General features: G+C 41.4%; 1 protein-coding gene across 1 annotated transcript in view; it reads right to left on the minus strand.

Moving 5' to 3' along the window:
- Window positions 1-1,956: 1,956 nt before the first annotated feature.
- LOC134317799 (probable G-protein coupled receptor 153) overlaps window positions 1,957-24,182 on the minus strand; it is a 29,631-nt gene continuing 7,405 nt past the window's right edge. Inside the window, exons 2-5 of the mRNA XM_062998530.1 lie at window positions 16,945-17,374; window positions 14,386-14,575; window positions 11,228-11,412; window positions 1,957-2,762 (exon numbers count right to left, since the gene is read on the minus strand). Of these exons, the coding sequence (XP_062854600.1) occupies window positions 1,995-2,762; window positions 11,228-11,412; window positions 14,386-14,575; window positions 16,945-17,374 (1,573 nt within the window). The 3' untranslated portion in view covers window positions 1,957-1,994. The remainder of the gene's footprint in view (window positions 2,763-11,227; window positions 11,413-14,385; window positions 14,576-16,944; window positions 17,375-24,182) is intronic.

Raw genomic sequence — 24,182 nt, forward strand, 5'->3', positions numbered from 1 at the left:
GTGTGTTAGTGTGTGTTGTGCAGTAGCGCTGCTGTGTCTGATCTAGGGCTGAAACGATTCCTCGAGTAACTCGAGTAAATCGATTACTAAAAATCATCGATTCAAATTTTTTGCATCGAGGAATCGTTTAATCCGCACAACCATATAGGTACAGCTCACGGTGTTTTACACGGACGACTTTCACTTTTGCGCAGCGTGTTTAACGCTGTGTGCAGGTGACGTGAAGAATCTGAGGGCTGCGTCCCAAATATCTTAAACATAAACAGAACTTAACAGGACTTAATCCGGGTTCTTTTTGCGGACAGTTTAATGAACACTACGTATTTGGACACGTTCGCCGCTCCTGCGAACTGAACGTATCAGTTTAGGACGCAGCCGAGATTTGATAGCGCGGACTGCAAAATATAGAGAGAAAATAGCGAACAGGAGGAGACTGGACAGAGAAAACCACAGAAAGTTTGAGATCATTTTAAGCTGATAAAACTAAAACTCAGTATAACATCCACACCATCAGAGCGTCGTGTTTACTTTACTCATGTTTACTGACTTTACTTCGTTTCAACCACCACAGGCTTTTATGAAGATTTAGGCAAACACACACACACACACACACACCAGATCTACCTCATCTAGAGACACAATCCTGACAGATTTTTATCCCCCTACAAACACCACAAAACCTCCCAACAAAATATTAAAGCTTTATGTTCTGCATGAGCTGTAGCTGAAACTTTGAGTTTTGAAAGTTGCACAAATTACAGGCTTATGTTCATGTATTTTTGTTTATTATTATTTATGACTTGATGACCTGATGTTTCAGGTTGCCTGTTTACATTTTAAAAGTAAATTGATTTATTTTTGATTTATTTATTTATTTTTGCATTTAAAAAATGTTAAACTGTCCTGTATGCAAGGAATACAAATGTACAGTTTGGTTTAAGAAACATGTCTTATTTAATCTAATATGTATTTGTTTTTGCTCTTTGTTAAAGCAAAAGTATTTCTTATCCGATTACTCGATTAATCGCTGGAATAATCGATAGAATACTCGATTACAAAAATAATCGATAGTTGCAGCCCTAGTCTGATCAACTCATACCAGCACAACACACACACCACCACCATGTCAGTGTCACTGCAGTGCTGAGAATGATCCACCATCTAAATAATACCTGTTCTGTGGGGGTCCTGTGGTGGTCCTGACCACTGAAGAACAGGATGAAAGCAGGCTAAAAAAGAACTACAGTAGAACTACAAAGTGCTCCTATATGGTAAGTGGAGCTGATAAAATGGACCGTGAGTGTAGAAGCAAGGAGGTGATTTTAATGTTATGGCTGATCAGTGTATATCACTTATTATTTTGACAATTTGTCATTTTCCACAGATACATGCTCTAAATGGCAACATTTGTATTTGGAATTGGGAGAACTGGTAGTATGGTGGCGATTTGGTCGGAGGGTGGCTATAAGGTCCTGGGTTTGATTCCTAGGTGGAGTTTGCATGTTCTGAATTAACCAGACATGCAGTTAGGTCACTTGGTGGTGCTAAATTCTCTTTAGGTATGAATGTGTGATTGAATGTGTGTGTATGTTTGCTCTGTGATGGACTGGCGACCTGTTTGGGATGCTTCTTACCTTTCACCCAATGGACTGAACCCACTGCGACCCTGAGTAGGATGAAGCTGTGGTAAAACAGACAATGGATGAATGAATGAATGTTTATTTTACTCTATCCAACACTATCCAATAAATATTAAATCCAGAGGAACCAATAAGTCAGAGTTGTGTATATGCAACTATCCTGCTCTGGAGATGTTGTGTAACTTGGTTACTGTTATAGATCAGTATTGGTATTGGTCATATGTCATATACTGTAGAATCAATCAAACCATTTACAACGCATCCAGATTCCAAAAAACATTCCATTTGAATGGACATAACAAAACTGGTACAGTAATCAATAGTAACATGTATAATAATAAATGCTCCAGGATCTCAAGTTGTCGATCCTATAGAACTGGGGTTAAATGCTAAATACCTCAAAGACTGTGATTGTGAGTTTCTAAAATTGTTCATGCTCCCTTCGATTTCTCCCTTAGCGTCCCTCTGTCCGGTTCTCCCCTTGTTGGGCGAGTGCGCTCCTGTCCATGTGCTATGTCCTGTTAAAATCAGCTCAGGTGAGCGTTTCCCGTCTCGCCGATGCTCCCGACATCCCTTTTCTGAGCCGCATTCGCTCAACCCTAATTCCGACCCTCTCCTGCTGCTACTGCTGTTCTTTCTGGGCGACCCCTGATGCAGGTCGGTGCGTGACGTTTTGTGTTCTGAGGCCCGTCGTAGCGCCTGAGGCTCCCGCTCAAAATGCGTGAGGGGGAAATGTGGAAGCAGGATGATTTGGCGCTCCTGGGCGTCGGATACGAGCGAGAGAGCCGAGGCACGGCGCGGACTCCTGATGGGGCTGGCTAACGGCGTCTCGTCGATGAAGTTTATCACCTCGTCGCGGCTGAAGCAGCCCAGATCGTCCTCAGAGCATTGCGCGCGCGGGAAAGAGCGCGTGCCCTCGGAGCTCCTGCGCACGCACTGTGTACGACCGCTCTCCTCGTGACAGGAAGCCAGGCTGCTCCGCCGCCTCTCGTGGCGGTTCGAGGTGTAACGCGACACACCCATCATGTCCTCGGTGGAACCCCAGCGGTGCAGGTAGGATGGAATCGGGCCTGTGGTCCACATGTCGGTTTCGTCGTGGGAATATCTTCTTGTAGGAGGTACCTGACGTGGAGACACGCACACACAGACCACATGGTCCGTTTGTTATGCAGAATTATCATACACTGTTATATCACCGAAATACCAGGCTGCAAATGATATGCATGCTCTTAAAGCTGTATAATCTTATTAATGTTATATACATTCTTAAAATTTAGGGTTTTGTGGAAGGATACCATTAATGCCATTTTGGTTTCCTAAGGAACCCTATAGTACATTGTTGTTTTTCACAAAAACAATGGTAGAAATGGGTCGTTCGACAGGTACATGCACTATGAACTACAAAACAACAAATTTTATAGTTCCTTGAGGTGTCATAAAGTGTTTTATACACCGATACCTTAAGTGCCACTTGGTTTCCTAAGGAACCTTTTAGTACATTCTTCTTTTACACAAACACAATGGTAGAAATGGGTCTTTTAATAGGTAAATGAACTATAAACTAAAAAAAAAAGCAGCTTCTATAGTTCCTTGGTGGCACCAACCATCCAGTAATTAGTTCTTTAGAAAACCAAAAACAAACCAAAACAAACAAACTGCCAAAAAAGAGGTTCTTCAGGGCATCAGTCTGGAACTGATATTTTTTTTTAAATCTGACATAAGCCATAAGAGATACACAATTGTAAAAATTCAAATATAAATACAAAAAATATACAAAAATGAATAAAATATGATGAACCCTTTGAAATGACCCGGATTTCTGCAATAATTGCTCATATGATCTGATCAGATCTTCATTCATGTCATAATAATAGACAAATCCTATTTTTTTAACACTAACAGCTGTAATTTAAAGAAGTTCAGCCTAGTCTAAAGGTGTGGGTTGTAATTTTATTCATGTGACATAACCTGAAATAAAACACAATTTTAAAGCCCTAGAAAAAAACTCCAGACCCAAATCTAATTTAACTGTGAAGCATGGTGAAGGAAGCATCATGGTTCCGGGCTAACTGCTGACTCAGAACCTGCTTGCAATAACTAATCAGACATTATTTAACACATTCATATATATTCAACTAACTTTAACTGCTTAATTCTGATAAGGGTCACCCCCATAAACACTGGGTGCAATAACACCTAGCAATTGTGGGCACCTATTTTATTTGCACCTACATAGGGGCCTTTTAGAGCAGCAATTCCATTTGCATATTTTAGGGAGGAGAAACATAACTGCTCACAGCAGGATTGAAGATGAGATATGTCGGTGCCCAGGTAGCACACCAGCGCCGAGATTTTGAACTCCTTGGTTCGAAACTCGGCATTGCCATCAGTCGGTTGGGCGCCATCTGGCAGGCATTATTGGCAGTGCCTGCAGCAGATACTAATTGGCCACTGTATCTAAAGGGCAGGGACCGGACTATGTGTGTGTGGGATCCTGGACTATGTGTAAGGACCCTGATTGGCGGAAGAGACGCCTTTGCAGAACGCAGTGGCGAGAAGAAGAGGGCTGTGCATGTGTCGGAAGAGGCATGTACTGCGACATGCTCTCCTCCGATGCAATTGGGTATCCCTCAGCAGCGGAAGACAAATTGAGTGGGAGGAAAATGCAATAAAAAAAAAAAAAGATGAGATCCCCAGGGTTTGGTGCAGCACCCACACCATGTCACCCTTATTATTTACTCATCCATTTATTTATTAGAATTTTAATGTCATGTTTTACACACTATGGTTACATTCATGACATAAATGGTAGTAACGCGTTACACAAGGTTCATCACTTCACAAGTTTAATGTCAAACACAGTCATGGACAATTTAGTGTCTCCAGTTCACCTCACTTGCATGTCTTTGGACTGTGGGAGGAAACCGGCGCACCCAGAGGATTTTTCACCTGCACGATTCGAGTTTATAAACTTGACGTGCACGCCGCTCAGGTGGCGCAGCGGTAAAAAGAGACGCGCTGCAACCAGGGCTGTATTCTGAGAACGTGGTATCGAATCCAGCCTTGCTTTACCGGTTCGAAGCTGAGTGGCTATATGAGCAACGATTGGCCGGTTGCTCATATGGGGGGGTGGGACAAAGAACCGGATGTGGGTCTCTCTCTGTCAGAATGCGATTACGTTCTCTGCCGGCTGATTGGAGGCGCTTACACAGAGATGGGAGAGGGTGCCCTTAGGGTGTGTCTCTCCGCATGCAACGCTGGGTGGCGCCAAACTCGTCAATGTGTGGGTGGCAAAGATGCATCTGGCTGCTGCTCGTGTTTCGGAGGGGATATGGGTTAGCTTCAATCACCTCCGTTGGGGCAAGGTTCGGCATAGACAGAGAGGAAGCACGATGCTAATTGAACAATTAGATGCGCTAAAAAAAGGGGAGAAAAAGGGGTAAAAAAATAAATAAATTTGCAGGCGCCATCAGTCAGCCAGCAGGGGCCGCAGTCGCACCAGTTATGAGGACCTATGATCCGACTTTCTTACCCTCTAACCCTGAACAACAGCCAATCGTTGTTCATGCTGCCGCCCAGCCCAGTCGGAAAGGCAGAGCTGAGATTCGATATGATGTATTCGAAACCCCAACTCTGGTGAGCGGCTACCATCACTTCACAAGTTTAACGTCAAACAGTCATGGACAACTTTGTATCTCCAGTTCATCCTCACTTGCATGTCTTTGGACTGTGGGAGGAAACCAGAGCTCCCGGAGGAAACTCACGCAGTCATGGTGAGAACATGCAAACTCTACACAGAAAGGACCCAGACCCAAATAAAATTTTTATTGTATTAAGGATATCAGCCAATCTTAAAAGAGTTTAATAGAGGATGATGGAACAATACAATGGCCAAAACTAAAGTTTCCCCTCACAACTGTGCTCATCTTGAGATAAAATAGGTTTGACTAATGTTATTATAACATGAATGAAGACAATTAATGCAGATATCTAGATGCTTCCAAAGATTTCCCAAACTATGTTTTGCAGTTGTTTAGTCACAAGCTTTTATGAATCCATAATCGTTCACTCTATAAATGAATACTCACATTCCACATTGTTCTGAGTACTACACAAGAAAAAGAGAACTGTTTAGTATTGGTGAAAAGCTCTTTTGACCATGTTCTTGAAAACATAAATGCATGAAAAATGAGGGAGCAGCATTACAGATCTACTGTTGCCTTCTCACAGAATTAGTGTGCAAGCAAGTTGGAAAGGACTTTATCCAGCAGAGGGAAGCAAAGCATTGTTATATGAGCAATGGAGCAAAAATGCATTGCTTGGTTGAAGCAGCCAGAAGCAGCCGACAGGCTGAATGTGAGTGAGTTGATTTTATAGAGCCAGTTAAATAATACACAAGGTAAACAAATACCACAGTGTGGTAAACCAACTATTCAACCACTCTTGATTTGTTTGAGAGTATTTAAAATTCTTTAAGTGCTTGTTTCGGCCATGAGACTTTTGACACTGTCCATTGTATCAGCTCCACTTACCATATTAAAGCATTTTGTAGTTCTACAATTACTGACTGTTGTCCATCTGTGTCTCTGTATGCTTTGTTAGCCCCCATTCACGCTGTTCGTCAATGGTCAGGACCCCCACAGGAACCACCACAGAGCAGGTATTATTTAGGTTGTGGATCATTCTCAGCACTGCAGTGACACTGACATGGTGGTGCTATGTTTGAGTGTGTTGTGCCCGTATGAGTGGATCAGACACAGCAGCGCTGCTGGAGTTTTTAAACACCTCACTGTCACTGCTGGACTGAGAATAGTCCACCAACCAAAAATATCCAGCCAACAGCGCCCTGTGCGCAGTGTCCTGTGACCACTGATAAAGGTCTAGAAGATGACCGACTCAAACAGCAGTAATAGGTGAGCGATCGTCTCTGACTTTACATCTACAAGGTGGACCAACTAGGTAGGAGTGTCTAATAGAGTGGACAGTGAGTGGACACAGTATTTAAAAACTCCAGCAGTGATGCTGTGTCTGATCCACTCATACCAGCACAACACACACTACACCACCACCATGTCAGTGTTACAGCAGTGCTGAGAATGATCCACCACCTAAATAATACCTGATCTGTGGTGGTCCTGGGAGAGTCCTGACCATTGAAGAGCAGCATGTAAGGGGGCTAACAAAGCATGCAGAGAAACAGATAGACTACAGTCAGTAATTGTAGAACTACAAAGTGCTTCTGTATGTTAAGTGGAGCTGATAAAATGGACAGTGAGTGTAGAAACAAGGAGGTGATTTTAATGTTATGGCAGATCGGTGTACATTTATATTTACAAAATACAGTGAAGTTGGTCTGTTAAAACATTTAAGTTTTTTCTTTTCACCAGAATTTACAAACTACAGAATCTTGTTTGTCTTGCACTTTACAAAATGTACCAACTTTACATGATGGTATTAAATTATTATAACTTTATTTTATTGAATTACCTGGCTAATGTTTGTAACACTATTTAAACAACTGACAATGCATACTATTCTGCTGGCTCAATAGTACGTCAAAGCAATACAAGTTTGGGTTTGTTTCAAGTGCATCAGCATTTTATTGCAAAACGTCTCTGCTACAATATTTTTTTTAGTCTATTTTGCAATAAAACGAGATGTCACAATGGTAAAGCCACAAGTTCTCCATTTTAATGCTTCTAAAAAGATTTTAGCCCAGACTTCAAATCATCAGCCATGTGTGCATCTTCTGACTGCTGGTTACCTATAATGAATGGGTCATACTCCTATTAGTGAAACCGAGGCACACATGTAAAGAAACACAGTTACAGCATCAGGAGCATCTCACAGCTCTAAACATAAACATGTGGTTTCTTTCATTCCAAAATGTTTCAGTAGAGCGTCTCATTATAGCAACAAGACATGATTCAAGGGTCACCCTAGGTGTTGGTTTTTATAGATCAGCTTTTGTAACATATACAGTATCACCTTGTGTTCATTTTGAATCATAGTTGCTCAACAGCAGATGAGTATATATCAGTGGCTATGACAACAACAGAATATACAGCTGAAATCTAAAATGTACATACACACATATAAAACGTATGTCGTGGCAGTTTTGAGATTTTAATTCTTTTTGCAACTGTTCTTTTCAGTAATAAAGAAAAAAAGTGAGTGGGTCAAAATGTACATACAGAAAGTTTGATTATTAATGGAACTGATGCACTTTAATGCATTACAGTTTATATGCTGAATTTACTGTATTGTAAAATAATAAATGTGTCATAACATTTATACACGATTAATGTTTTTTTCCAACTTTCCTCCTAATCTAGTCGTATCCAATGACCCGATTGCATTACGCTTCCTCTCTACTGATGCTGATCTCCACATCTGATTGAGATGAGCGAGACTGACACACCCTGATCAGCGCATTATTCCCATCAATCAGCCAGCAGAGGTCGTAATTGCATCAGTTATGAGGTCCCCTCCGGCTCCCACCCTTTATGAACAACAAGCCAATCGTTGTTCATGTAGCCGCACAGCCCAGATGGATGGCAGAGCCAAGTTTCAAACCAACGAGTTCGAAATGTCAGCTTTTTTTTTTTTTTATTATTAATTATTGTATATTTTGCTACCATACATTAAAATGTCTAAAAAAAAATCTGCATAAGTTTGTTCTTTCCAAACCCTATTTTTTCCTACATTTTAATGTGTGCAGTCAAACATATTTACACAGATCAGCCATCTACACTCACTGTCCATTTTATCAGCCCTTTCATGCTTTTCTTCAATAGTCAGGACTCTCCCAGGACCACCACAGAGCAGGTATTATTTAGGTGGTGGATCATTCTCAGCACTGCAGTGACACTGACATGGTGGTGGTGTGTTAGTGTGTGTTGTGCTGGTATGAGTAGATTAGACACAGCAGCGCTGCTGGAGTTTTTAAACACCTCACTGTCACTGCTGGATTAAAAATAGTCCACCAACCAAAAATATATCCAGGCAACAGCGCCATGTGGGCAGCTTCCTATGATCACTGATGAAGGTCTAGAAAATGACCAGCACAAAGATCGTCTCTGACTTTACATGTACAAGGTGGACCAACTAGGTAGGAGTGTCTAATAGAGTGGACAGTGAGTGGACACGGTATTTAAAATCTCCAGCAGCGCTGCTGTGTCTGATCCACTCATACCAGCACAACACACACTAACACACCTCCACCATGACATTGTCATTGCAGTGCTGAGAATGATCCACCACCTAAATAATACCTGCTCTGTAGTGGCCCTGTGTGAAAGCAGGCTAACAAACACGCAGAGAAACAGATGGACTACAGTCAGTAATTGTAGAACTACAAAGTGCTTCTATATGGTAAGTGGAGCTGATAAAATGGACAGTGTGTGTAGAAACCAGGAGATGGTTTTAATGTTATGGCTGATCAGTGTATATGGACATAGAGATTAAACAAACAATAATCATAAGCACTAATAAGAAATGAATAGGCCATCATTTAATCATAGAAATGGACAGTTGCATAAATGAACGACTGTCAAAATACAGATGTTCTATATAATTGTATGTAATCTTTGACTTCAACTGTAGTCAAGAATTGTGGCCCACTGCCGCATGCAAAATGTTATCATGATACACTACATGACCAAAATGTGTGGACACCTGGCACCTTAACATCACATTAAAAACATACTGAGAAGGCGTTCAGCTGGCATTTCTGAGGTACTGTGGATAATGCTTTTACAGAGCTCCAGGGTCCAATTGTGGCATGCTTTTACGAATCCAGTCAGACAGTGGATCACAGCTCTGCTTTGTCAGAGCTCCAGGGTCCAGTTGTGGCATGCTTTTATCAATCCAGTCAGACAGTGGATCACAGCTCTGCTTTGTCAGAGCTCCAGGGTCCAATTGTGGCATGCTTTTACCAATCCAGTCAGACAGTGGATCACAGCTCTGCTTTTTCAGAGCTCCAGGGTCCAATTGTGGCATGCTTTTACCAATCCAGTCAGACAGTGGATAACAGCTCTGCTTTGTCAGAGCTCCAGGGTCCAATTGTGGCATGCTTTTACCAATCCAGTCAGACAGTGGATCACAGCTCTGCTTTGTCAGAGCTCCAGGGTCCAATTGTGGCATGCTTTTACCAATCCAGTCAGACAGTGGATAACAGCTCTGCTTTGTCAGAGCTCCAGGGTCCAATTGTGGCATGCTTTTACCAATCCAGTCAGACAGTGGATCACAGCTCTGCTTTGTCAGAGCTCCAGGGTCCAGTTGTGGCATGCTTTTACCAATCCAGTCAGACAGTGGATCACAGCTCTGCTTTGTCAGAGCTCCAGGGTCCAATTGTGGCATGCTTTTACCAATCCAGTCAGACAGTGGATCACAGCTCTGCTTTCTCAGAGCTCCAGGGTCCAATTGTGGCATGCTTTTACCAATCCAGTCAGACAGTGGATAACAGCTCTGCTTTGTCAGAGCTCCAGGGTCCAATTGTGGAATGCTTTCACCAATCCAGTCAGACAGTGGATCACAGCTCTGCTTTTTCAGAGCTCCAGGGTCCAATTGTGGCATGCTTGCACCAATCCAGTCAGACAGTGGATAACAGCTCTGCATTTTCAGAGCTCCAGGGTCCAATTGTGGAATGCTTTCACCAATCCAGTTAGACAGTGGATCACAGCTCTGCATTTTCAGAGCTCCAGGGTCCAATTGTGGCATGCTTTTACCAATCCAGTCAGACAGTGGATCACAGCTCTGCATTTTCAGAGCTCCAGGGTCCAACTGTGGCATGCTTTGTGGCATACCAATCCAGTCAGACAGTGGATAACAGCTCTGCTTTGTCAGAGCTCCAGGGTCCAATTGTGGCATGCTTTCACCAATCCAGTCAGACAGTGGATCACAGCTCTGCTTTTTCAGAGCTCCAGGGTCCAGTTGTGGCATGCTTTGTGGCATACCAATCCAGTCAGACAGTGAATCACAGCTCTGCTTTGTCAGAGCTCCACGGTCCAATTGTGGCATGCTTTTACCAATCCAGTCAGACAGTGGATCACAGCTCTGCTTTTTCAGAGCTTCAGGGTCCAATTGTGGAATGCTTTCACCAATCCAGTCAGACAGTGGATCACAGCTCTGCTTTTTCAGAGCTTCAGGGTCCAATTGTGGAATGCTTTCACCAATCCAGTCAGACAGTGGATCACAGCTCTGCTTTTTCAGAGCTCCAGGGTCCAATTGTGGCATGCTTTCACCAATCCAGTCAGACAGTGGTGATCTTAGGCTGGTGTGCAGATTCTAATGCTATTGCTTGGTGGTCTATCGCATCACAGCTCTCTACTAGATATTTGATACCTGACCAAGTTTGCCCTGGCAGAGCAGAATTTTGATGAACTGGCTTGTTGAATCAACTCTGAAAGTCAGTAAGCTTTTCAGTATGACCTTTCTACTGCCAGTGTTTGTCTAACGAGGTTGCAGTTCTGAATAGACAAGACTAAAATAGCTAAACTGACCCGTCAGATGAGGTATCTACATACGTTTGGCCATGTAGTGTATGTTTTAAAAAAAAGATTAGTTGATGAGGAATGGAAATATACCTGCAAATAGTGCATTTTATCTTCCTGAAGCTCCCTCAATGGATAACCCTGGGGGACCCCCCTTTCTAAGGTCGGGAATTTGTACTTGGCAATACGGTCTATCGTCATGATATCAGCAGCCGAGCTATAGTCATATGGTCTGTCATATATTAAGTCCGGATGAATGCCCCCATCCTGGCTGTTTTCTGCAAACGCAGAAAGCATATGTATCAGGATTAAAAAAGATGTGTTTAGATACACAGACAGACAGACAGACAAACGAATAGGTAGAAAGATACAATTTATGTTTAATTTTCCTGGGGGGCCCATGTTAAAATTTGAGTTTTGAGAGCATAATGGACTGGAATCATTAGCAATTTGAGATCTTTTAATGATAATATGATCGTTATTGATGTTTATTGAAGAAAAAATACTGTATGTAATGTGTGGCTCAAATCGCAAGCTTCCCTACAGACAATGAATAATTCGGACAGTCAGTTTACTTCAGGAGTAGCACATTAGTAATAGTTTTTACTAAAACTGGAAATAAACAGTTCTAACGCAGCGTAAAATGCAAATCTTAAGCAAATGTGGACTGTTTGCAGCATGAAGGATGGCATTAGCTATCAGCTCAGCATAGCACAGCATCAGCATGCAAAATAATGGCAAACAACAAGAAGAAACGACCCTTATACATACACCCAAGCTGTGTTATACGCGGCAAACCCTCTGAAAAGAAGCAGAAGCACTGATAATATCACATTACAGCAAAACGTATTTGTTGCAGATTTATACATAAACTAACCAGAAAGTACAGACATACAGGCAACAAAGTAACATTATACAGTTAACACCCTTCCATGCGCTGTGGCTTGTACATGAATGCTCAGCAGGACCAGCTGATCCTGATTTTGTATCAAGGTCAACAAGAAAACATTTAAGGATTCATCCACCCCCCTCCGTTCAAAAACAATTCTGGGACCCCCTTGAGCTGTAAGCAAGGATGACAAAAGCTATTGTGTTCTTGCTTATGGGAAATTCAATGAATCTGTGATGAAGGTATCAATCTTGGTATTTTTTGATTTTGGTTGATGTAGCGGGTTTACTTCTGGTGAACTGATGGTAGGAGCTTCCTCACCTGAGTTTACTTAATTGAGATCTACTTCTACAACTACAACCCCAGATCACAGTTGGGACAGTATGGAAACACAGTGTTCCTTACATTTACTTTGACTTTTATTTCATTGCAGACAGGATGAACTTGAAATATTTCATGTTTTGTCTGGTCAACTTCATTTCATTTATTAATAAACATCCATTCCTGCATTGCAGACCTGCATTACATTCCGAAAAAAGTTGGGACAGTAAAGCATTTACCACTCTGTAATGTTGCTATTCCTTTTCACCACACTTAAAAGACATTTTGGCACAGAGGATACCAAGCGAGTCTTAAGATGTGCAACAGTACGGGGTTGTTGTTGTCGCATTTTCCCCTTCAAAATTCTCCACGCATTGCATGGCAGGCCAGTCCCCGTACCCTCTTCTTCCACAGCCATGCCTTTGTAATGTGCGCAGCATGTAGTTTTGCATCGTCTTGTTGAAAAATGCATGAATGTCCCTGGAAAAGACGACGTCTTGAAGGCAGCACATGTTGCTCTAAGACCTCAGTGTACTTTTCTGCATTAATGCTGCCATCACAGAAGTGTAAATGATCTTCGCCAAGGGCACTGACACAGCCCCATACCATGACAGACCCTGGCTTTTGGACTTGTTGCTGATAACAGTCTGGATGGTCCTTTTCGTCTTTGGTCCGGCGCACACGGCGTCCATTTTTTCCAAAAAAGACCTGGAATGCTGATTCATCTGACCACAATACACATTTCCCACTGTGTGATGGTCCATCATAGATGCCTCAGAGCCCAGAGAAGTCGACGCCGCTTCTGGACATGGTTAACATAAGGCTTATTTTTTGCACAGTAAAGTTTAAATTGGCATTTGTGCATGTAACTCTGTATTGTAGTGCTTGACAAAGGTTTGCCAAAGTAATCCCTCACCCATGTGGTTATATCAGCGATTGTTGAGTGGTGGTTCTTGATGCAGTGCCGTCTGAGGGATCGAAGATCACAGGCGTTCAGCTTAAGCTTGCACCCTTGGCCTTTACACACTGAAATTCTGATTCCTTAAATGGTTTAATGATATTATGCACTGTAGAGGGAGAAATATGCAAATCCCTTCCAATCTTTCTTTGAGGTTCATTGTCTTTAAACATTTCAATCATTTTCTCACACATTTGTTGACGAACTGGAGATCATCTGATCATCTTTGCTCATCAAAGACTCAGCCTTTCCTAGATGCTGCTTTTGTACCAAACCATGATTACAATCACCTGTTTGGAATCACATCATTATTTTGTTTTTTCACCACATTACTAGCCCTAAATTGCTTCGGCCCCAACTTTTTTTGGAATGTGTTGCAGGCCTGAAATGCAGGAATGGATGTTTATTAATAAATGAAAAGAAGTTGAGCAGACAAAACATGAAAGATCTCAGGTTCATCCTGTCTGCAATCAAATAAAAGTCAAAGTAAATGTAAGGAACACTGCATTTTTATTTTATTTGCATTTTCCATACTGTCCCAACTGATTCAGGGTTGTAGGATCTTGATCAGATCAGATATAAACACATTATTTAAGAAATAGTTTTGGTTTTATCATGTTTGTCATGAAGGGAGACTTTTTGCATCAAGTACTTAGGAGTAAGATGGAAATGTCCTGAGTTTGAGGTTACCAGCTTTATGTTGTCCTTTAAAATAATACTTTCTTTTTTCTGGATGGTGGTTTGCTGCTAATCACGTGTCCAAAAAAGCAGTAGCTGGGGTTTCTTTGTTGTTGCCAATTTTTCTTTCAGGGTGGGATTATGTTACCTATTGAATGCCTCTAATCATTTTGCACAAAGCAATGTAGCAATTTAGATGCAGAATGTACCCCAGTCTTCTTTACAAATTCTACCTTCAGTGCAGTTCTGTATTCATTTCTAATCAATCGCTGGATGTGACCCAACGTGAATTCACGTTTTCAATGTCTGCAGCCAAGCGAAAATCCAATATTCTGCTATTTTCTTACTTCGTCATCATCTTTCCCTCCCTTGGCACCATACAGACGTTTTCACAGTGGCGCTTACCTTCGTCCACTTCGTCGTTAGACATGATAGCGACACATTTCTCCCAGATGACCTTGACGTCGGCCCGGTAGCGATCGCAGGCCCACAGGAACATTGGGAGAAGGATGGACTGGGCTATGGAGCACCATAGCACGCACAGCACCATCCAGGTGTCGGAGTGGTCGTACTTCAAACTGGCAAAGCTGACCACCTGAAAAAAAAAGAGGAATGGATCATATCAAGTATGGTTAAGTGATTAGTATGTTGTTTTACTATTAGAATGAAGTGCTTAAAACACAATACAAGGACAAAAGTATGTAGAAACCCTTTTTTAAATAGTGATTATTATTTCAGCCACATCAACTGCTAGAAGATGGATAAAATTAAGCATACAATGAGTAATACTAAGGAGATGTGATGTTCAATAACAAACAGTGGCACTACCAATCCACTACCAGTCTCCATGAGCAACAACAGCTCATCTGCAAAAGTAACATAATGCAAGTTCACAGCTTTTATATATTTTTTCCCATTTTCTCCCCAATTTAGCATAGCCAATTTGTGTTCCTCTGCTGGGGGATCCCTGATTGCAGTCAAGGTGGGTATATTGCTGCTCACGCCTCTTCGAACCAGCGTGCAGCTTATACCGGAACCCTTTTTCACCCTCTCTGTCTGTCAGTCAGGGTCCTTACACAGCATTCGAAGACCCACCCACATAGTCCGGTTATCCCGCTCTAGCAGAGACGTGTCCGCTGCAGGCACTGAATCTTGGCGCTGGTGTGCTAGCTGAATATCCCGCTGTGCCACCTGGGTGCCAGTTTACAGCTTTTAGAAGTAATGTCGGCACAAAACTGTTCATCTGGGGATTATGGATTGGGTATCCATTGCCAAGGAGCCACAGGCAAGACTTTTACACTGTTAATTACACGTGCCAAGAGTCACTTTTGGGCCTGGAAGGGATTTGCATATTTCTCCCTCTACAGTGCATAATTTTATTAAACGTTTCAAGGAATCTGTTGGAATTTTAGTCCGTAAGGGAAGCTGAATGCCTGTGATCTTCGATCACTCAGACGGCACTGCATTAAGAACTGCCACTTAGCTGATATAACCATGTGGGCAAGGGATTACTTTGGCAAACCTTTGTCAAGCACTTTATTAAATTATTGAAAGATTATTACACTGTGCCAAAAGTCAAAGCTGATGCAAAGCAGACCAGTATTGGACTATTGGACTCTCTAGAAATATAACTCACACTGCAATAATTCTAGACTGGCAATCAACCTAATAAATCTTACCTGTGCAGGTATGTTCTTTCTGTTATTACATATTATTATATTATTATATATTATGTTTTTATTATCATTTTATCCATTGCATAATCTGTTTATCAGCTAGAAGGAACAAGTAGCCCAAAAGCAAGTCCCATACATGGCAAAGCTGCATACACATACTAGATAGTTTGAATGTATAGTAATAACAGTACAAAATCCAGGCACATAGTTCCACTGGTCCCTGGACACAGATACTGTGTAAAAAGTGCCAAGTACTTTTATCCAAAGCCTTGGAAACTTGCCAAACTACAAAAGGAAGGAAGACAGTTTTGTACCTGAGGGTTAAGATATTGGCTCGCAGGCCCTTAAGTGTCTCTCTGTGTCTGTCTCAGCTATTTCTAAACTTAAATAAAAGTAAATGTTGTGGGTCTGGAACTGCATCACACATACCTAACATGTATCAGTCACAACCAGTTGTATAATACTAGCTAATGTTGCTTTATTAATTGGATTTGGCAAGTTGTTATATAATCTGGTATATACACCGACCAGGCATAACATTATGACCACTGACAGGTGAAGTGATTATCACCCTGACTGGTCTGCGGCTATGCAGCCCCATACACAACAAACTGTGATGCACTGTGTATTCTGACACCTTTCTATCAGAATCAGCATTAACCTCTTCAGCAATTTGAGCTACAGCAACTCGTCTGTTGGATCGGACCACACGGGCCAGCCTTCGCTCCCCACGTGCATCAATGAGCCTTGGCCGCCCATGACCCTGTCGCCGGTTTACCACTGTTCCTTCTTTGGATCACTTTTGATAGATACTGAGCACCCCACAAGAGCTGCAGTTTTGGAGATGCTCTGACCCAGTCGTCTAGCCATCACAATTTGGCCCTTGTCAAACTCGCTCAAATCCTTACACTTGCCCATTTTTCCTGCTTCTAACATCAGCTTTGCGGATAAAATGTCCATACACACAAATTAAGGCAGTTGTAGCCTACGTTAAGGTACCGGACTAGTAATCAGAAGATCACTGGTTCAAGCCCACCACTGCCAGTGTGCTGCTGTTGGTCCCTTAAGCAAGGCTCTTAACCCTCAATTGATTAGATTGTATACTGTCACACTATTGTAAGTCGCTTCAGATAAAGGTGTCTGCTAAATACCGTAAATGTAAATTATATAATAAAAATGATATCATAAATTATATAATAAGCATATAAACAATTAAACAAGTAGAAAATATGAAAATAAACATTGATGAGTTGGGTTATAATAGGATGTGTATCATTCTGTGACTTACCAGAATGGGGAAGCCAGTGAGAAAGTCGTAGATGAACACGATGCCACTGATCAAGTAGGTTATCTGCAACGAGGTCTTAATGGGCTCCGAACCGTCAATGGACGAGCGCCGCTTACCCTGCGCGTCCTCCACCACGATGGTAGGTACGTTGAACTTGTTCTTGTCCGAGCTTTGACCCATATGCATAGTGAAAGTCTGAAAAAGGGCAATGCCAATGCAAATGACGCCCATGGTCACGCTGCCGCTGATCAGCAACAGGAAGCAGACGCCAAAACCTAGGCCGATCTCGGTCACGATGAAGCGGCAGTCGTGGGCGTAGAAGCGCTCGCTGGTGTCGTGCCAGCCCACAGCGGGTAGCGTGGACAGGATAAAAGATACCATCCAGATCCCCATGACGGTGTGAACGGCCTGCTTCTTTGTGTTGCTCAACCTGGGAAGGAAAAAGAATGGAAAATAAGAGAATAGCTTATAAACCAAGAACTGCCAATACATGATCTGCCAGGTTGATTAATAAAAAATAAATTCAACCCAAACTCAAATGAGAAAAAGTTGGGAGAGTATGGAAAATGCAAATAAAATAAAAACACAGAGTTCCTTACATTTACTTTGACTTTTATTTCATTGCAGACAGATTAACCCAAAGATATTTCATGTTTTATCTGCTCAACTTTATTTCATTTGTTAATATACCTCCATTCCTGCATTTCAGGCCTGCAACACATTCCAAGAAAAGTTGGGGCGGGGGCAAATTAGGTCTAGTAATGAGGTGAAAAAACTAAATAATGATGTGATTCCAAACAGGTGATTGTAATCATGGTTTGGTACAAAAGCAGCATCCATGAAAGGCTGAGTCTCTGATGAGCAAAGATGATCAGAGGATCTCCAGTTTGTCAACAAATGTGTGAGAAAATGATTGAAATGTATAAAAACAATGAACCTCAAAGAAAGATTGGAAGGGATTTGCATATTTCTCCCTCTACAGTGCATAATATTACGGAGCCCCTTAGGGGTCACTAAGGAAAAAAATATATATGAAGAGCGTAATCCGTACCCTCGGTTTAGTAATCCGTACCCTCGGTTTAGTAATCCGTACCCTCGGTTTAGTAATCCGTACGCACGGTTTAGTAATCCGTACCCCCGGTTTAGTAATCCGTACCCTCAGTTTAGTAAATCGTACCCTCAGTTTAGTAAACCGTACCCTCAGTTTAGTAAACCGTACGCACAGATTGTCTGCGCTACAAGTTTTACTGTGCGCCCACACCCCGTTTTACGGTAATACAGTTGCGAAGCATTGAAGAGAATAAAGCATCTTTTTACAGCTGGGGTGATGGGATAGCAAACTTATTAAAAAGTCAAATCAAAATCTTATCAAATGCCACCCCACAATCATAAATAACACGAGTACTTAGCTTGTGATTTGAGAGTATTTTACCTTAGGAATTTAGAATAATAGGATTGCAAACCAACGTAAAGTGAAATGTACAGTATAAATGTCTGAGACTCATAAAGTCAGTAAGTAGAAGTAGGAGTATTCTTTAAGAGTCTGATGGGGTGATTTGATAATAATTTGATTTGCATTTTACTTTACGTTGGTTTGCAATCCTATTATTCTAAATTCCTAGGGTAAAATAGTCTCAAAATCACAAGATGAGTACTAGTGTTATTTATTGATTTATTTATTGTTTATTTGTTGTTATTGATTTGACTTTTTAATAAGTTTGCTATCCCATCACCCCAGATTACTACAGTAAAGATGTCTGAAATGTATTCCATTAATAAAAGAGTTAATGCTCTTAAAGAAAAAAGTGGAGTGCTTTGATAATAATTTGATTTGCTTATTTTAGACCTTTCAAATTGGTCTGTAACAATTCCACTTGTTTTAATGGAATTTTTAAATTTTACATTTGCATAATTTTACCAGGGTATGTCTTTTGTTGCCTCTCTCTCTCTCTCTCTATATATATATATATATATATATACTGTATATATAGCTGCGAAGCATTGAAGAGGATAAAGCATCTTTTTGCAGCTTAATATACTATATATTAGATATAACACACATACACACACACACACATATATATATATATATATATATATGTGTGTGTGTGTGTTATTATATCTAATATATAGTATATTAAGCTGCAAAAAGATGCTTTATCCTCTTCAATGTTTAGGCGCGCAGTAAAACTTGTAGCGCAGTTAGCGTGACAGTTTACAAAGAGTACAGTTTACAAATCCGTGCGTACAGTTTACTAAACTGAGGGTACGGTTTACTAAACCGAGGGTACGGATTACTAAACCGAGGGTACGGATTACTAAACTGAGGGTACGGATTACTAAACCGAGGGTACGGATTACTAAACCGAGGGTACGGATTTTGTCTTCACATATTTTTTTTCCTTAGTGACCCCTAAGGGGCTCCGTATAATATCATTAAACAATTAAAAAAATAAGGAGGAATTTCAGTGCATAAAGGCCAAGGGTGCAGCTTAAGCTGAACGCATGTGATCTTCGATCCCTCAGACGGCACTGCATCAAGAACCACCACTCAACAATAGCAAACCTTTGTCAAGCACTACAATACAGAGTTACATGCACAAATACCACTTAAAACTTTACTGTGCAAAAAAGAACCCTTATGTTAACCATGTCCAGAAACGGCGTTGACTTCTCTGGGCTCTGAGGCATCTAGGATGGACCATCACACAGTGGAAACGTGTATTGTGGTCAGATGAATCAGCAATTTAAGACAAAAAGGACCATCCAGACTGTTATCAGCAACAAGTCCAAAAGCCAGGGTCTGTCATGGTATGGGGCTGTGTCAGTGCCCTTGGAAAAGGTCATTTACACTTCTGTGATGGCAGCATTAATGCAGAAAAGTACATATGCTACCTTCAAGACGTCATCTTTTCCAGGAACGTCCATGCATTTTTCAACAAGACGATGCAAAACTACATGCTGCACACATTACAAAGGCATGCATGTGGAAGAAGGGGGTACGGGTACTGGACTGGCCTGCCTGCAGTCCTGACCTGTCCCCAATAGAGAATGTGTGGAAAATGTGACATGAAAAATGCGACAATGACGAACCCGTACTGTTGCACATCTTAAGACATGTTTGCAGGAATAATGGGAAAAAATAAAAGCTAAAACACTAAATCACTTGGTATCCTCGGTGCCAAAATGTCTTTTAAGTGTGGTGAAAAGGAATGGCAAACATTACAAAGTGGTAAATGCTTTACTGACCCAACTTTTTTTGGAATGTGTTGCAGGCCTGAAATGCAGGATTAATAAATGAAATGAAGTTGAGTAAATGTAAGAAACTCTGTGTTTTTTTTATTATTTACATTTTCCATGATGTCCCAACTTTTACTGATTTGGGGTTGTAATAATCCAAAGTATCCCAGCATTATTTACAACATTCCAAAGAGCGTCTTGTGATGTTACTGAATGCTTGCTTTTCTCAGGTGCCCCTAAAATCTCTCAACAGGGTTTAGGTCCAGGAAAAACCTTCACAGTCAGCTCTGTTTGATCTTCTTTGACCCTCAAGTACTTGTACAGCTTTTATCGTAGAGCTGATGGTCCCATAGGAGGATGCCTTTAATAAGAGATATGAAAGGAAAAAGCTGCAGGAGCAACCTCCAGCAGGGTGGGAGCGTGAGGTACATCTAATGGAGGTGCACTGTAGACTGGCTTTGTAGCCAGTTCTACCATAGAGTTTAAGAATAAAGGAGACATCAGAGGTCGGGCCGAACAGAAGGCTATCAAAGAACTTGTCACTGCCGCTGGAAGGAGCCGTCACCAGCTGTGGATGAAACAAGAGGAGACAGTGTTGGCTGACAAATGATCACTCAGGTCTAATCAGCCTGCCGTGGCCGGCCTCGACTATGGATGTCTTGTGATTAAAGGCCGGAACACCTTATGAGGTAGGGGTACACAACTGATGATCTTTCATAGTGGTGGAAACATCTCTGAGAGCTCATCTCCAATCCCACTCAAGTCTTCAGGGATTTTAACACCTAGTCATATTAAGTATTCTATGGTTCTAAAAAAAATGCATTTCAGAAGTGTTCTTAGACTTTTGGCCCACACTGTAAATACAATCCCAAATCAGAAAAAGTTGGGACGGCATAAAAAAAGCAAATACTAAAAAACCTTACATTAACGTTGACTTTTATCTGATTGCAGACAGGATGAACCTGAGATATTTCATGTTTTGTCTGGTCAGCTTTATTTCATTTATTAATAAACATCCATTCCTGCATTTCAGGCCTGCAACACATTCCAAAAAAATGTTGGGACAGTAAAGCATTTATCACTTTGTAATGTTGCCATTCCTTTTCACCACACTTAAAAGACGTTTTGGCACAGAGTCAAAATTCTCCACACATTCTCTATTGGGGACAGGTCAGGACTGCAGGCAGGTCAGTCCAGTACCCGTACCCTCTTCTTCCGCAGCCATGCCTTTGTAATGTGTGCAGCATGTAGTTTTGCATCCCTGGAAAAGATGACGTCTTGAGGGCAGCATATGTTGCTCTAAGATCTCAATGTACTTTTCTGCATTAATGCTGCCATCACAGAAGTGTAAATTACCTTTGGCAAGGGTACTGACACAGCCCCGTACCATGACAGACCCTGGCTTTTGGACTTGTTGCTGATAACAGTCTGAATGGTCCTTTTCGTCTTTGGTTCGGATCACACGGTGTCCTTTTTTTTTTTTTTTTTTTTTAAAAGACCTAAAATGCTGATTCCCAGAGAAGTCGACACCGCTTCTGGACATGGTTAACATAAGGCTTCATTTTTGCACAGTAAAGTTTTAAGTGGTATTTGTGCATGTAACTCTGTATTGTAGTGCTTGACAAAGATTTGGCAAAGTAATCCCTCACCCATGTGGTTATATCAGCTATTGTTGAGTGGCGGTTCTTGATGCAGCGCCGTCTGAGGGATTGAAGATCACGGGCGTTCAGCTTCCTTTACACACTGAAATTCCTTCAGATTCCTTAAATCTTTTAATGATATTATGCACTGTAGAGGGAGAAATATGCAAATCCCTTTTGATCTTTCTTTGATGTTTATTGTTTTTTTAACATTTGTTGACAAACTGGAGATCATCTGATCATCTTTGCTTATCAAAGACTAAGCCTTTCCTGGATGCTGATTTTGTACCAAACCATGATTACAATCACCTGTTTGGAATCACATCATTATTTAATTTTTTTTACCTCATTACTAGCCCTAAATTGCCCCTGCCCCAACTTTTCTTGGAATGTGCTGCAGGCCTGAAATGCAGGAATGGAGGTAAATTAGCAATTGAAATGAAGTTGAGCAGACAAAACATGAAATATCTTGGGTTCAAACTGTCTGCAATGAAATAAAAGTCAAAGTAAGGAACACTGTGTTTTTATTTTAGTTGCATTTTCCATACTGTCTCAACTTTTTCTGATTTGTGGTTAAAGATTTTTAACTGTTTTCAATTGTATTTAAATCTTTTTATATATTATACTATATTTGTGTTATTTTCAGTGTATAAGTGTCAAAAACAACCCCATTATTTTATATTAGTTCCTTGGGACCATGGAACGCATTAACATGTCTCCCATACATTCCTCTGGGAAAAAATTCCTTGAAATGCCACTCCCAGAATTAATTGTCGTAGAGTTTCAAGGTATCACTGTAGTTAGAACTATGACTTGTGTATAAAAGAATGAATGAGATATAAAAATTGGTGTATCAGAATTAATGTAAAACCATCTTTCCTGTGTTTGTGTACTCAGCTTGACGCTGTTGGTGGTGGAAGGTAATAAACAAAGCAGTGAGAGGCTTCGGGAGGCATATATGAAGGTGTGGATGAGCAGGAGGGAATGAAAAGTGAGGCATCCTTCATGTCTGATGAACAAACCATGTGGGTGGACATTTTTAGTGAGCTCACAGTCAGCTAACCTCTCCTACTGAGAATGCCACAAGAGAGAATTACAAACCCCATTTGCAGAAAAACTGATAAAAATATAAATAAATATCACTGTATTTTTGTAAATTAAACAAAAAACAACAGAATGTGAAGCCTGAAACCTCCTCAAAAAGTTGGGACAGAGGCAAAATAAGATTAAGGTTCTACAAGTACACTGTTCTGGAAGGTTCCACAATTATAACAGTAGTTTAACTGATAACAGGTGTGGTCATGAAGATTTAGAATAAAAAGAGCATCCACCCAAGGCTTAGTCTTGCAAGGAAGGATGGGTCGTGATTCACCACTTTGTGTCAGTCAGTTCAAAGACGATGTTTCTCAGCGCAAGATTTTCTACCGTCACCAAGATTTTCTAGTGACTTTCTACTTTCACCATCTACTGTTCATAATATCATAAAATCATAAGTATCAGGGAGTCTGGGGAAATCTCGGTGTGTAAAAGCCAAGGCCAGAAATCGCTGCTTAATGTGCATAAACATCGAGCCCTTAGGCAGTACTGTATGAGAAATAGTCACATGGGCTGAAGTACATCAAGAAATGCAACCTAGGGCCGCTCAGGTGGCGCAGCGGTAAAAATGTACGCTAGCTCACCCGAGTTGGGGTTTCGAATACATCATATCGAAGCTCAGCTCTGCCTCGCCGACTGGGTTGGGCGGCCGCATGAACAACGATCGGCTGTTGTTCAGGGTTAGAGGGTAAAGAAAGTCGGATCATAGGTCCTCATAACTGGTGCCCCTGCTGGCTGACTGATGGCGCCTGCACAGGGCTGAGGAATAACGCTGGTGGGGGTGTGGCCCTCCGAGCACAGTGCCCGTCAAGTGTATGAACTCGACTCGTGCAGGTGAAAAATGCACAATCCGTACTGACTATGCGTGCCGGAGGGCATGTCAGTTGGGAGGCATCCTCAGTCAGCGGTGAAGGGTCGAATCAGTATAGAGGATGCATTCAGGGTAAATTTGACACGACTAGACTAGGGGATAAAATTGGGGGAAAAAAGTGGGAAAAATAGTAAAAGAAAAAAAGAAAAAGAAAAAGAAATGCAACCTAAATCTGTATTATGCAAAGAGCCAGTCTATTATAGTATATTAATTTCTCGGGGCCCGACCTCATCTGAGATGGACCGAAAGACAGTGGAAAGATGTTCTGTGGTCAGACGGGTCCATGTTTCAGCAGATTGGAAGGGAAGAAAGATCGGAAGAGATTTGCATATTTCTCCCACTACAGTGCATAATATCATTAAACCATTCAAGGAATTGGGAGGAATTTCAGT

This window comes from Trichomycterus rosablanca, chromosome 7 (assembly GCF_030014385.1).
Source record: "Trichomycterus rosablanca isolate fTriRos1 chromosome 7, fTriRos1.hap1, whole genome shotgun sequence".
Lineage (NCBI taxonomy): Eukaryota > Metazoa > Chordata > Actinopteri > Siluriformes > Trichomycteridae > Trichomycterus > Trichomycterus rosablanca.